General features: G+C 47.0%; 4 protein-coding genes across 4 annotated transcripts; 2 read left to right on the forward strand and 2 right to left on the reverse strand.

The window, feature by feature from the left end:
* Window positions 1-2,099: 2,099 nt before the first annotated feature.
* FSUBG_9582 (uncharacterized protein) lies at window positions 2,100-6,000 on the reverse strand (the record flags this gene model as incomplete). Its single annotated transcript, XM_036688110.1, has 10 exons — window positions 2,100-2,232; window positions 2,289-2,520; window positions 2,579-2,666; window positions 2,718-3,812; window positions 3,864-3,918; window positions 3,978-4,007; window positions 4,064-4,146; window positions 4,202-4,783; window positions 4,843-5,267; window positions 5,328-6,000. The coding sequence occupies 10 exons, from the start codon at window positions 5,998-6,000 to the stop codon at window positions 2,100-2,102; spliced, it is 3,396 nt and encodes a 1,131-aa protein (XP_036534878.1).
* Window positions 6,001-7,475: 1,475 nt separating this feature from the next.
* Window positions 7,476-9,122, forward strand: FSUBG_9583 (uncharacterized protein; the record flags this gene model as incomplete). Its single annotated transcript, XM_036688111.1, has 1 exon — window positions 7,476-9,122. The coding sequence occupies one exon, from the start codon at window positions 7,476-7,478 to the stop codon at window positions 9,120-9,122; it is 1,647 nt and encodes a 548-aa protein (XP_036534879.1).
* Window positions 9,123-10,523: 1,401 nt separating this feature from the next.
* Window positions 10,524-11,903, forward strand: FSUBG_9584 (uncharacterized protein; the record flags this gene model as incomplete). Its single annotated transcript, XM_036688112.1, has 1 exon — window positions 10,524-11,903. One exon carries the CDS (start codon window positions 10,524-10,526, stop codon window positions 11,901-11,903), a length of 1,380 nt encoding a protein of 459 aa, XP_036534880.1.
* A 418-nt stretch (window positions 11,904-12,321) lies between these two features.
* On the reverse strand, window positions 12,322-13,727 carry FSUBG_9585 (salicylate hydroxylase; the record flags this gene model as incomplete). Its single annotated transcript, XM_036688113.1, has 2 exons — window positions 12,322-12,647; window positions 12,710-13,727. 2 exons carry the CDS (start codon window positions 13,725-13,727, stop codon window positions 12,322-12,324), a joined length of 1,344 nt encoding a protein of 447 aa, XP_036534881.1.
* Window positions 13,728-14,001: the final 274 nt, after the last annotated feature.

Consider the following 14,001-nt stretch of genomic DNA (forward strand, 5'->3'; position numbering starts at 1 on the left):
TATTAGTACTTTTAAAAGTATTACTAAATTATATATTAGTTTTAAAAAAAGTAATTTATAGCTTTATTAAGCTATTAAAAAGTTTAAAGAAAATAATAATATTAATAAAAAATACTATATTAAGATTACCCTATTTAGCTATAAGGTATTCTATATAGTTACCCCTAATTTAAATACTTATTACTTTTTATACTTTAGTTATAAAAAGGTATAAAAGCTATAAAGGCTTAATATAAAGAAGGATAATAAGCTTAATAATAGTAATAAAAAGAATATAAAGTTATTAAAAGATAATTATAACTAGCTAGAGGAAATTATAGTATTATAAAAAGCACTAAAGGCATAAAAATATATTTAGTAATTAGAAAGCTAATAATTAAAGTTATTAAATAACTTTAAGAAGGATTATATATAACTATAGTAAAAAGGTTAAACTGTTAAAGGTTCTATTAACTAAGTTATTTAGGCTAGCTAGAAAAGTTAAAGTATTAATACTTTTACTAAGGTAAGTTATATCTAGGCTAGTAACTGGAAGCTTTAAAAGTTAAGAGAATACAAGCTAATTAAGTTTATAAGATTAATACATAATATTTTTTAACACGATGGGCTTTTAGTTAACGGATTGACTCCGTCTTGTCCCGTTTGCTGATATGAGTCCCCACTGGTCGACGATAAGCCCCTCCGCCCCCTTGGCTTGCCCCTCTACTACCCACACTGCTTCTCGCTCGGAAGTTCTAAAACAACCGCTCCTAGCAGCGACGATCGATTAAAAGCCCCCAAAAGAACCCATACTTTTATAAACACTAGGTACTTCAGCGAAATATGGCACTTCGTCTCCTGTTGCCTTTGACGCTCCTTCTTACTCCCAAACTTCTAAAACAACTGCTCCTAGCAGCATGCTCATCCAATAAGGGACATGGCCGTCGCGCGCGGCGTCAAAGGCCTCACTCCCTTGATTCAGGCTCGGTCTTCGCGATGGCTTGGCTATTAACAATAGCTCGAGCTAGTGGCATTTAGACGAGGGCATGACCCAAATCATCGATGCTGAAGAAGTCACCAATATCCCAAATGCACCTGCTATCCTCACCGGAGAAAATACAGAGGTTAATTGACATTCAACCAAGCAGGGGTGCTAGAAATATATACTTAGTCTAAGGTCCTCTAAGTTTAGGTATACTAAACTATACTAAGTTTACCTAAGGTGTTATGAGCTGTATACTTTATGTGTAACCTAAGTAATCCCAATTATATGGAAACTTCAATAATATAACTTCTTCGGTGCCGATGGTTTGGTCTATGGCTTCTTCAGTATCGATGGTTTAGTCTATGACTTCTTCAGTATCGATGGTATGGTTCGTGCCATCGTCTGAGCGCTATGACTTCTTCAGTGTCGATGGTATGGTTCGTGCTATCATCTGAGCGCTGTTCGCAGATGCTGTTGTCGATACTTTCAACAAGGGTCTGAATTTTATCTTGGATCATTCTTTCGGAATTTCCTTTGTTAGGTTGTTAAGCCGTGTCTAACATCTTTAGCAAGATACTTGAACTTAGGGACTAACGCGGGTTGTCCTACGTGGCTTGCTTAGCAAACGCTGCAAGACTTTCAAAGTAGATAGAAACTATAATCCTGAAGAGCATCCTTGACATTCTGATTGTTTTTAATTATCTTGGATTTCTTGATATTATATATAGAGAGGCGAATGACCGGCAGCGAGTCGTATCAATTGACAGATCTTTTGGAGGTGCTTGCAGGTATGATATAAATATTGTAGACATCTCCACTTACTGGAAATTCTTGACAAACATCGAAGCGATCCAGCTCCACACACAGGGCTACAATCGGCTTGAAATAGTTGTTACCAGGGTTGATAGACTAATAGACCCATCGAACTTGAACAAGGATGGTGCCGAAGTTAATGTGGCCCGAGATCTAATGGACTGTCGATGGAAGAAGGGCAGCCACTGGAGAACAGGTAATATATAGAGTGGGGTGATTTTATTTATCCGACACGGTAAATCGAGATTTTAAACTAAGTAGCTTGGCACAATAGGCCACAGTTACAGCATCGCACCGCCCAAGCTCTCCACGTTACCATTTGCTAAACGATAGTTGTGGGGGGAAGGTTGCGGCAAGACTTTTTCAGATGAAAGACGTCCGCTTTGGGGTTCCTGGCGCGTATGGCTTGCCAAATTGCCTCTTCACGCGAAAACCGCATAGCCGGATTGTTGGTGCTGATAATAGGGCCTAGATTAGCGCACATCTTCTTGTAAGGGGTAGATAAACTCACTGTCGATTTTCGAAGGCCCAGTCCCAACCATCGCCATTGATCTTGACAGCAGAGTCGAGGACTACTCGGTTATACTTACCCCATTCCTCAGCTAGGGACACATCTGGATCACCGGGGCCTTTGACAACCGTGTAAAATTGGTCAAACTTTTCCAGCCAGTCGTACACACCGGAGTAAGTATCACACCACATGTCCCAGATGGTATCGTTGTTCAAGTAATTGAAGGTAAGGCCTGCGAGGAAAAACTTCATAAGTCTCAAGTGCGCATGTCAAAGCGGGAATATGCTCACCTATTTCTTTGACTGTGCTCCACTGCTGGTCATGACTCATCTTCAATCGGTATTTGTCATCGGAGTAAAAGTTGGACAAGTCGAAGACCTAGTATTGTTAGTGCTGTTCCTTAGAGTCTCTAGACAAAGAGGCGCCCACATTCTCTTTCTTGCGATTCAATCTCGCCTGCAAAATTGCGAGACGGTCCTTGTGATAATTGTTGCCGAGCTCCGAATGGATTAGGCCGAACAAGGAGTATTCCTCGCCTGGATCCACAGGATTGGTCCATGGAAGGTCTTCGCCGGAGCTCATGATCCAGTCCTCGACCCAGGCCGCATCAACCTTTCCATTTGTGAGTCCTGGATGGGGCGTTTGCCTTTCAATCTGGCCCTTAGTGAGCCACTGAGTAAAGAATTGGCCCATATTCTGGCCCTCGTAAACGTGCTCGGCTTGAGAGAGAGACCAAGTGTTAGTAGTCATGTTTATGGAGTAGGTTTCAGCAGTAGACTTACTTTCATATGCTGACGGAATCCAGTCGCGCACGGGGTCATGGGTCATGTCGCGTGTTTTATTGAGCCCGAGACTCCAGTCGGTACAGTCGGCTGTGGTATTTCCCCAGTAGTAGGAAATAGAGTCGTAGATACCACCATCGGCCCCTTCCCATACCTTTTTCACGTCCTGGGGAAACATCGGGTATTTGAATGGTGCCGAATTTCCTTTCTTAGGAGGAGCGTACGAGACGCCGTTGACTTTGACATCCTTCCAGCCAGGAGTGACGGTTCGGGCACGAACGGAAAAAGGGTTCTTGAGAAAATGAGCCCATCCCTCACCTTTTGGCGCGGGAACGTTGTTACCACTGATTCGGTCCCTTTTCACATGGGTACCTGGCCATGGCGCTTCATTCTTGTCCTCCTCACTCGTGCACTTTTCACATGGTGGTATATCGCCACGAGGACCCCAAATGCATTGCATACAAACACAGCCGCAGCAGCCATCAGGGTCTTTGAAATCAAGGCAAGTTGCGCATCGCCCGTTCTTACAGTTGATATCACCGGGCTTTTTTCGTCCAAAGAAGAGGGCGCCGATGACATAGCCAAATATATTCACAGGTCCGAGGTAGTGCTTAGGTCCCCATATTCCTCTCTTATTGAATGCTTTAGTGGATATGGGAGCAGACTGGTTTCCTGGTGAAGGGAAATCCTCGATTGATCGCTTGCGTTTGGTCGAGTAGCAGAGTTCGTGATGAGGAGCTGACTAAATATATTAGTTAGAATAAGATGCTCATGCATGCCGATAGTGACTTACGTTGTCAGCGAAGAGAATAGCCGAATCATTGTACTTTTTCCAGCCAAGAAAGTATCTTGTTTATCCGTTAGTGTGTTTTCTAGATAGTCACTTTCAGTATCGGACTGTGCTTACTTGTTGACAATCCCTTGTCTAAGTAGACTCCTAAACTTTGTTAGTTCACGCTATTATGTACATGATCGGTAGTAAAATTTGCTTACGAGGATGATGAATGAGGACAAACTGTGCCGTCCTTAGCTGGCGGGATATCCCACCTGGCTTCTGTCTCGCTGGCAACACGTAACTGTAGTAGTTCCAACTTAGTAGGTCTAGAGGGGAAATGATTCTTGGAAACTCACAGATGCAGGACTGGACTGTTGAACTGGTTGTTGTCCCTGGATATCAGGTAATATGTTGAAGAACAGGTCGAGCCCGAAAGTGAGATTATGTCCGATTTGTATGGTGCTGCCTCTCTCGCCTCCGTCTCCATAAAGCTCGTTACTGCTAAGAGTCTCCATCTCGGTTTTCTTGTGGTGCTTTCTCAGTCTATCCAACTCATCTTCAAACATAACACGAGGAAACGAGGCTGGAAAGTCGCCCAATTCAGTCTTGACTTGTGTAATCAGGCGTCCGTTTAAGGCCACCTCATGATTAAGTCCGGTAGACGGGAACCCATCCATGGGAGACGTGGCCAAATACGTTTGTCGACGGATATAGGGTGTGAGCTTCATGGTTCCCCACAAAGCCCCTGCACTAATCGTTTGGCTTTGGAAGCCTTCATAGAATTGCCCGCTCTTGGCAGGGTTGCCCTGTCCCGCCAGGCCTATATCGAGACGACCCACGCCGCCAACTCCAAAGGTCAAATCCGTGTGGCCAGTGACGTGGATAAAGCCATGGGCATCTTCGACGTCGACAGTTGAAGAGCCTTTGGTTGAAGATGCCTACAGCACCGTATTAGCAAAATCGAAGTAGGAATAGATAGAAAAGGCGGAATACTTACTATGACTGTGATAGCATAGAATATGTTGGCATCGACGTTGCCCTGGATAAAAGCTCCGATACCCTCATGATAGTTCTCGTCCCCTACGGGACAGCTGTCGGAAGCTTGCCAAAAGACCTGCGTACTTAAGTCCTTTACGACCCTGTATGGCCCTTCATTGTTGATGCTTTGGAACTGGTTTCCATGCTGTAAAGTATTCTTCCAATCTGTTTGAAGAGACAAAAGATATTTGCCCTCAACATCCCGCTTCTCAATACCAGGAGAATCGAGAAACCCGTCCCAGTGTCCTTTGATGTTTGTCATATCGATTCGTATGGCGACTTTCGCGTCGTCTCGCAGCTCGTGTTTGTTGAAGTCAAAGGAGAACTCGTAGATTGGGGACGTGGTGGTATTTTGCTTTGTCAGGTGATTTGGCATAGTCTGGTCTTTGAAGGTGTTAATTAATAAATTTCGTGTAAAGGGCGAACAAACAAAAAATGAAATACCTTCAGCAAGCTCTATTGAGACTGCTCGAGCGAACGAATTTGGTGCGCACTCTTCTGGCATCTCTACCAAAGTGCCTTCAACTCCACGCTCCATCACCCTAAAGCAGCCATCGACATCCTCACTTGTACACACGACTCTAGCCTTCTGGGTTTGGTTGGCGGGTTGGTCCAGTACGTTGGCCGGGCAGTCAAGGAAAACGAAAGGATCTGGTTGGCCATCTCTCTTCCGGAGCTGGGTTAGTCCATGTGACTCCCCAACAGCGAGTAGATAGCCGGACCTCGAGCTGGCAGTGTCTATCGCGCCAGACTTGGAGCCTCCCAAGGCAGTGAGGCCATACTGTAGATTAGAAGAATTTGAGAGAATGTGTCCCTCGGGGAAGAGACTCTTGACATCGACGTCAAAATCGGTGTAGTCTATGTCTTTCTTGGTTGTGCCGCCGTGGGTAGAAGCGGTGGACGTTACAGGAAGACTAAGTGCTGCTGAGGCCTGAGTCTCTTCTGACATGTACCCGATGGACTTCACATGCAGGTCTTCATTGCCAACCCCTCGATCCGCTTGGTTGAGGGGTGCATGGTGAGCGGGGGAGGATGCAGTGACCCAGGGTGTCAGAAGAGAGGGAATGAGTAGTGCACACCTAAAGAGTGACACAACTGTCTTCTTGTGGTAACCCATGGTGAGAGGTTACCAGAGGGGTAGAGTAGATGTCGTCAAAGAGACAAAGATGATATAAGGAGAAAAGTTCAGGATTTGGTCAGAAATCAGTGAAGTTTGGATCGCTTGTTGCTGTGACATAACCAAAGATTTACAAGTCTTCTCCGTGCTAGTTCTATCTTTTTATACCTATTGGATGCGGGTCTTGGAATATTGAGGTTTTTCAGACAAAAGCTAGACTTGAGGAATTAATGAGCGCAATGAATATATCTTGATAAGTCCTTTTCTAATTGACCACTAATACAGAGGACAATGAGTGTCTTGCCCATTTGAGTTAGCATTTGTTCTTTTACTTTCGTATTGGAGCTGCAGCCTCCTGAAGTCCCAGCCTTGTCAAGCCATGCGCATATTGCGTTCCAAAAGTTGAGGTTAGTAGGGACCCTTCAGTGTGTTGGTTGGATCTGTCTTTTGGAGTCGACATGAGCTGCAATTATCAATGGAGTATATTTGATAAGAGTCTTATTTTGAGTTAATAGAAACCGCCAATGCTGACGCTTACATCACGCGCCTCACACGCCTCTTCTTGAAGCTATCTTCAGTGCCAAAAGAGGCAATTTTCTTCTGATAGAGGAGGTTTTCTTCAATGTTCATAGAGAAATTTTCATGACTACCCTCCGGGGGAGCCTCCTTAAGCGGAGAGCAACCCAATCTTTCCTATTGCCCTTGGGTCTTTGAACTGAAGCCTCTTGAAACCTCAATCTAGTTGAGTCTACGGGTATATTGCTTTCCAAGAGCTGCAGTTAATTGAGACGCTCTAGTGCACGGGCTTGATACTTTCGCTGGGGCTTCATAAGCTTTTACTATCAATCGTGGGCAATGACCATATTGCCCGGAGGTGTTCTTTGCCTTTGTGTATTAGAGCTCAAACCACCTTTAAACTTCGAACCTTATCGTGTGAAGCGCGTGATGTAAGCATCAGCAGTGGCGGTTTCTATTAACTCAAAATAACACTCTTATCACAGTTAGCCAATGAAGGATTGCGGGATTAGACATGAAGAGTGCATAAGAATGTATGGTTCATGGCTCTGCCAAATTCGTCTGCTGGCTTGCCACAGTCATCAAAATGTATTTCGGCGAAGCCCGGCATCCATACACATGCCCAGATAGAGAGATCGTCCCATTGCTGATTCGTTGTTGCGGCTTGTGGCGGAGAGCTTGTATCACCACACAGAACTCAGAACTTGGAAACTGGATTTACCCCATTACCCACTAACCTTGACCCCTAATATCCACTTAATTAGTCAGCGCCTTGTACAAAACATGAAGTCCCCCCCAAGTAGGTTCTGTTGAATCTTTGTACCACTCAAAGTCTGTGACACGATAACATCATTTCACTGAACAGACAAATATCGACCTCTATAAATTCTTCTCTTTTCCCCGCTTATCACTCTCCAGGAACTTGTTATTTACAACTACGAAGACTGTCAACTGCAACCATGGGCTCGTCCGACAGTCCCTCGCCTGCACTACAAGCACTACCAAACGAGCTGCTTGGTTCTCTGTGCAGTCTGCTTTGCAATCGCGACATCAAAAACTTACGTCTGACTTGTCGAACCTTGGGAGAAAAGTCGCCTTTGAGACTCAACCGCGTTTTTATCTCTGCTAACCCACGCAACATTGAGGTGTTCCTCGCAGTCGCCAACCATGACGTTTTCCGTCATAGGGTGAAAGAGATTATATGGGACGACGCCGTGTTGAGGAAAATTCCCATTACAGACGGCTACGGCCCCTGCGGCTATAGCGGGGATGAGAATGATTCTGATGACTGTGCTGCCAACGAGGACAAGGAACAGATCTCGAGGGATTTTGTTCGTCTTTGCAAAGATAGCATCGGTCTCTCCAAGGGCAGATTGCTGCTTAATGATGGATACCAGTGCGACCTCGAAGTGCGGAAGCAAATTGATAACCTACTGCCCTCTCGAGACTCTTTGGCGTATTATACAGGCCTCTTGGATCAACAAAGGGATGTGCTGTCATCAAACGCAGATGAAGAAGCTTTTCGGTATGCCATACAACGGTTCCCGCAGCTCAGAAGAGTCACCCTTACACCAGCGGCGCACGGGTTTCTCTTTATGCCACTTTACGAAACACCAATGATTCGAGCATTTCCATCTGGGTTTGTATATCCAGTTCCTCGCGCCTGGCCATGTGATGACATTCTCGGGCTTGGGCATACCCCTGAAGATTGCCCAGAAGGGTGGGAAAATGACGACGAGAGAAGACAGTGGCGAGGATTCTGTATCGTTACAAAAACTCTGGCCGATTACGCAGACAAGCTTTCAATCTCCGAACTTGTTGTGGATAGTCACAAACTACCCACTGGGATCGACTACACTCTTTTTGACAAGCCAAATACAGAGTATGAAAATCTCTGCAAGATTGTGGCACGGCCGGGCTTCAGGCGCCTTGTTTTGTCTCTAACAACTGGGTACCGTGCGAATTTTGAGGCTGAAGATTTGGATATTTACAGGAATGGCAGAATATCCAGTCTTCTAGCCCAAGCGACCGACCTGGAGGAAGTAGTCTTGCAGATGAACGATGATTTAGGTTCTTGGTTCTGCGATATGGAAGATTATCTATCACTCTTTGATATCTTTCCCGTTGGCAGCTTATCAAATGCAAAAGTAAGACACTTTGGGCTTTCCGGGTTGCGAGTCAAACAGGATGACATTATTTCGTTTCTCGGCCAGCTCCCATCAACACTAAAATCTGTGGACCTCAGCTTTCTCTCTTTGGTCAGGGACCATGGAAACCATGCTACCATGTTGGCCGATATTCGGGACAAATTAGGCTGGAGGCATCGACCCGCCAGTGAAAGGATCAAGGTCAGCATTTCCATGATGCGCAATCAACGCCTCAAAGGCCGTTACGTATGCCTTGACAAGGAGGTTGAGGAATACATTTATGGCGATGGCCCCCCTCCTTTTGTTGCTACCGAGGGCCGGATTCAAGCTCACTTCAAACATGGCACCGGCATTGTTTATGATGAGTTTGATCCTAACTTCGCGGTACCTTATCAAACGGGCATCCTCAAGAATGGTGCTAATCTCTCTTTGTGGCGCGCACAGCAGAGTAACACTTAGGAGAGTGTTGAAAGAGTTGATTCCATTACAGGGGGGAGGAGGAACAAAGCTCCCTACATACGGGGGTATCTGATCATTGTCAGGGACAAAGCCGATTAAGGATATCCTAGCTGCTGAAGCTCTTGGTATTGCGATAGAGTAGAACTTAATCCGTGTTTGTCTTTTGCACTGTATTCAACTATGCTTGTGGTTACTTGACGATATGTCCGCTGTCCGAAATCTATCTCTTGGTCCGTTAACAAGGAACCAGTAGAAGTATAGATCGCCAAAGATGAATTTTCAAATTTCCAATCTGTATTTATTGACATTCTTTAACTTTGTGCGCTGGAGCTGTTGCCTCTCTCAATCTTTGATCACAAGATATTTTTATAGTTCTTGGTACTCCTTACTCCGTATTCTCCCCCGCACTTCGGGAGCCCACATCCCCACACTCACTATTTCCCGTAGCCTAATTAGTGGGGGGGCTACGAAACTCAAAGAGATTCTCTCCTCCAGATCCCGATTTTGTCCTTGGTCAGGTTCTCTATCCACTACCAGCAGCTTAAATGTCCCACCAGAGCGATAAACACGTCTGCCTCGTATGCAGAGAATCTTATGAAAGACCTGACCACCTTCGACGACATGTCCAAGCTCACCAAAACCACCGCCAATTTCGCTGTCGCCTCTGTCCGAAGGGTTTCAATCGCGCTGATTTACTCCAACGGCATGAGTCAGCTCACGCTCGAGCCCGGGATAAACCTCATGGCCCAAGACGAATAGATCGTGCTTCTCAGGCCTGCAAGGCTTGTGTACGTGCAAAAGCCAAGTGCAGTGACTTGAAGCCTTGTAAACGGTGTCAAGCGAAGGGCATAGAATGTTCGGATCCCAGTTTTGGCTCGCCCTGCTTCAATACAAGGTCTCAAGAGAGACAGGCCAGGTCATCGGAAGTCAGTCAAGAATCGGGAACTTTGGATCAAGAAGAAGCAATGACTGGGACTGAAAACCAAGATCGGTCTGCGAATGGTGCAACTATCGAGTCGCAGTGCGCTGATGTTGGAGATATCTGTCTACTGCCATCCATTTTTGAGGACGTGGACTTTTCATGGTTCGATTCCGGACTTTTGGATCTAACTGTGGGCGCACTCGGCGACATGACCAGCTTTGACGCTGCAGTAGCTGCTCATGATAAAACAGTCGAGAATGAAGATTTAACGTTCACCAACAATCATTCTCTTGGTCCGTCATTTAGCGGTCGGCCAGAAGCTTACCAACGTTGTGCCTGGACTTCATGGCATCCCTCTAGGTTTCAGCACTCCTTTCATGGCCAGGACGTCATCAACTTGGGCGCAGGAAGTAACAGAGAAAGATCTACTCTTTTGATGAAAGCCTCGACTGGACGAATTATCGGTAGCAAGCTTCACGATGCATGAGATCCTTCGCAGAGCAATGGCACAGCTATACGAGAGTGATAACAGCACCACGAGAGATCTTCAGGCCCTTCAGGCGTACTTGAGGGCCTTGGAAGTCGGAGCCTGGAGCGGCCTGAAGCGGAAAACTGAGATTGCGTGCAGCTTTATGCAGCCGGGATATACTATGCTGTTCCAGGCCGGGGCTTTCTCCTCACCACCCGATCAAGAGTTTGCGGGACGTCCCGAAATCGACTCTGAAGAGCTTGATGCCGTGTGGAAGGCCTGGTCCATGAGGGAGTCACTAAAGCGCCTCACAATCCGCGCTTTCATCCATGACTCTCAGGTATCGATGGCGTATTTCCAGGCACCGACGATTAGCTATGCTGAATTGAACATGGCGGTTCCATACCCGCCCAGCGTATGGTTTGCAGAGAATTCGAAAGAATGGAGACAAGAGTTATTGTGCTGTACTAGCGGATCGCGACGCCTGCTACTCACCGAGGTTCTGGCTGATGTCACAGTCCTAGACACATGCCCTGGACAGACTGACCTACAACTGTGTTGTTTTGCCGTTATCCACGCGCTTGCCAATCAAGTATGGGACCTTCAACAACAATTCACACTCCTCTTTTCAGCCCCCGAGGCTAAAAGACGCCGAATGGAATCATGGTGTATGAGTCGCCAACGCGACCTGTACCAAGATCTGATCGCTATCCGTATGTACTGTGAGAGACACGTCGCACATCAGGAGATTCGCCTCTTGCTGGAATACGTCATGATGTCTCTTCATGCTCCTATGGCCCATATACAACGCTTTGCGGGTAAAGAAGGGGAAGACGAGGCGAGGAGGGTAGCGCCCATCGTAAGTGAGTGGAGGCAATCACCAGCTGCTCGACTTGCAATATGGCACGCGGGTCAAGTTCTGAGAAGGGCTCGCGAGTTTCCACCTACGACGTTGCAGAATTTCTACGCTGTGGCGACGTACCATGCTGCTCTTGTGCTTTGGGCTTATAGCATACTTGGCAACCGAAGCTCAAAACTGGGTGAGACCGTGATGTCTGTTGACGGTGGTTCAAATGAGAACTCTTCCGAGCCTCTAGTCATGCTAGACGGAGAGGAAAATGACGATGCCCGTGCATTCTGCACACTAGGGCATGGAACACCAGGCCTCAGTCACCCAGGAGTAACAGGGACATTGTGTACACTCGAGGACCCGGCATTAGCTATGCGGCTATCGGCCGATACTCTACGTAGCAACCTACTCTCTACAGACCAGGCTCCACCGCTGTTAGTATGCAACCTCATCGGCCTGATGGAGGATCTGGGCGCTTCTTTGGCTAGCTTCAGCGCTGCTGGGAGTCCACCCGCTGACATCCCCGGATCGACGGGATAGTCCACCAGTGGAGCCGATACTGACCTCCACCTTGGCCGGCTGTCCATCTGCCCACACGGAAGGTCGCAGCGCTTTGTCATCTACCAACAGGTCATTTGTACACGTATAGTATCAAGTTGATTTCTCTCGGGCTTAGGTACGATGGCCAAGCAACAATGCCAAACCAAGGAGAATAATCACGGCAAGGCTTTAGATGGGCCACGATAGGTTTAGTTTAGGCTTTACATGCTACTTTCACTTAAAACGTTTATTAATATACGATGCTCTTGAAGATTAGCTTTATCTTTATTGATAGAAATCCTTACTGGCTCAACCTTTATCACATATGCAAGTAATTATCCATTCTCGCGAGTATTAGAGAATTAGAAGCAAAACAGAAGTCCATGTTAGAAGTTTAGTTATCCTGTTACGATATACATCATTCAAATCCAACCTCCCCAGTCTCGTCGTTCAGGATCTTCAAGGCCAGTCCATGCGCACGCATCAGATCCACCGCTTCCTCAGCCACTTTATAGCCCCAGTGGTAGTCACTATACGTCTGTGAACTCTTGAACTCAAACTCCTTCGAGTCAGTGGCTTGCGGAGCCATTTTCTTCGTATTCTCCATTACCCTAGTAACGCGCTGGAGGCGCAACTCGTCGTATATCTTGAGTCGGGATTCAACATCCTCTGTCGAGGCACCACTCAAGACTATTCTAAGAGCTTCCGCGTCTTCAATGGCTTGGCAGGCGCCTTGGCCTTGATCTATGAAACGTTATTAGGTGCTCGTACAGGTTATATGACTTCAGGGGACAGGGCAGACGTACGTGGACCCATTGCATGTGCTGCATCTCCTACCAGGGCGTAACAATCCTTGACCAATGTCGGTAGAGGCACGCGCTGTCGCAGCTGCCAGACTCCAGCATTAGAAGCCATCGACAATGCAGTAACTATAGAAGGATGAAAGTCCTTGAACTTGTCCATCATGTCTTGTACCTCGACTTCACTACTCCACTGAAGCCGTCGGTCGCTAGTATCTGGGTAAATGCACACAAAGTTCATCCACTCCCAGCTCGAGCAAGGATACACAACGATTCTCCTATCGGGACCAATCACCATGAGCACTTTTGCACTTTCAGTCAGAACCTGTGTCTGCGGGTTCTTCCTCAGCTCCTCTGTGCGGATCATGCAGCGATATGCGGACAGGCCCTCAGGTGTTGTCTCAAGCTTGCCAAACACCGAGTTACCACTCGCAGATCGAATCCCGTCCGCGCCGATGATCAAGTCAGCCTTGTAGGACTCTCCGGACTTGAGGAATACTGAACCAGTTTTCGAGTCGACTCTTTCGACGTGGTCGCCTGTCTGCAAGCGAGGTGTCGTTCCTAAGCCATCTTTGGAGAGAGCAGCGCGTTTAAGTTCGGCGTGGACGTCCTTGCGGGAGAAATACCACCATGGTTCACCATACTTCTGGGTGACTGCACTGATTGGCCATTCCAGGAGGACTGAGAGGTCCTTCCAATGCAGTTCCTGGAACTTTGAGGCGTCAGTATATTGCACGGTATACTCAGCGAGGGTGACAAATTTTGATCCAACCTTTTCGGCTTCGACATAATGGGCGAGATCCTTATCGAAACCTGCGCGCGTGAAGCTTCTTCTCAAAAGTCTGGTGGCCTTGATGGAGAGCGTGATGGCGGCACCCAGCTCCTCGTTGGATGATGAAGATTCGAGGACCAGAACGTCGTGTTCTTCACGCAAGAGCAGTGCTGCTGCGAAGCCAGCGATTCCTCCTCCGCAGATAATAATCTTGAGCGGAGCAGACTTCTCGTTCTCGATTCGTTGGCTCATGGTCTGACTTACAAGTACGGTGACTGAGGCCCTGTTGTGTATGTCTGTACTGGGAATTAGGTCTTGGTGCAAATGTGAGCTTCTATTACAGGGAATTCTGCCATCGCCTAGATATCCAATTGAGCAATGCGAGCATTATAATACAACATAGACAGGTCCGTTGTGTCCGGCTACCCACAGACCCCCCACCTGTCCGATCCTTGTGGGGGAGCCTTCACCTCCCCTCACTTCCGTGCCGGTCCGGAAGTGAGGGGATGCACCGATTCCTGCGGAG

The sequence above is a fragment of the Fusarium subglutinans genome (genome assembly GCF_013396075.1).
Source record: "Fusarium subglutinans strain NRRL 66333 chromosome Unknown NRRL66333_c0000150, whole genome shotgun sequence".
Classification (NCBI taxonomy): Eukaryota; Fungi; Ascomycota; class Sordariomycetes; order Hypocreales; family Nectriaceae; genus Fusarium; species Fusarium subglutinans.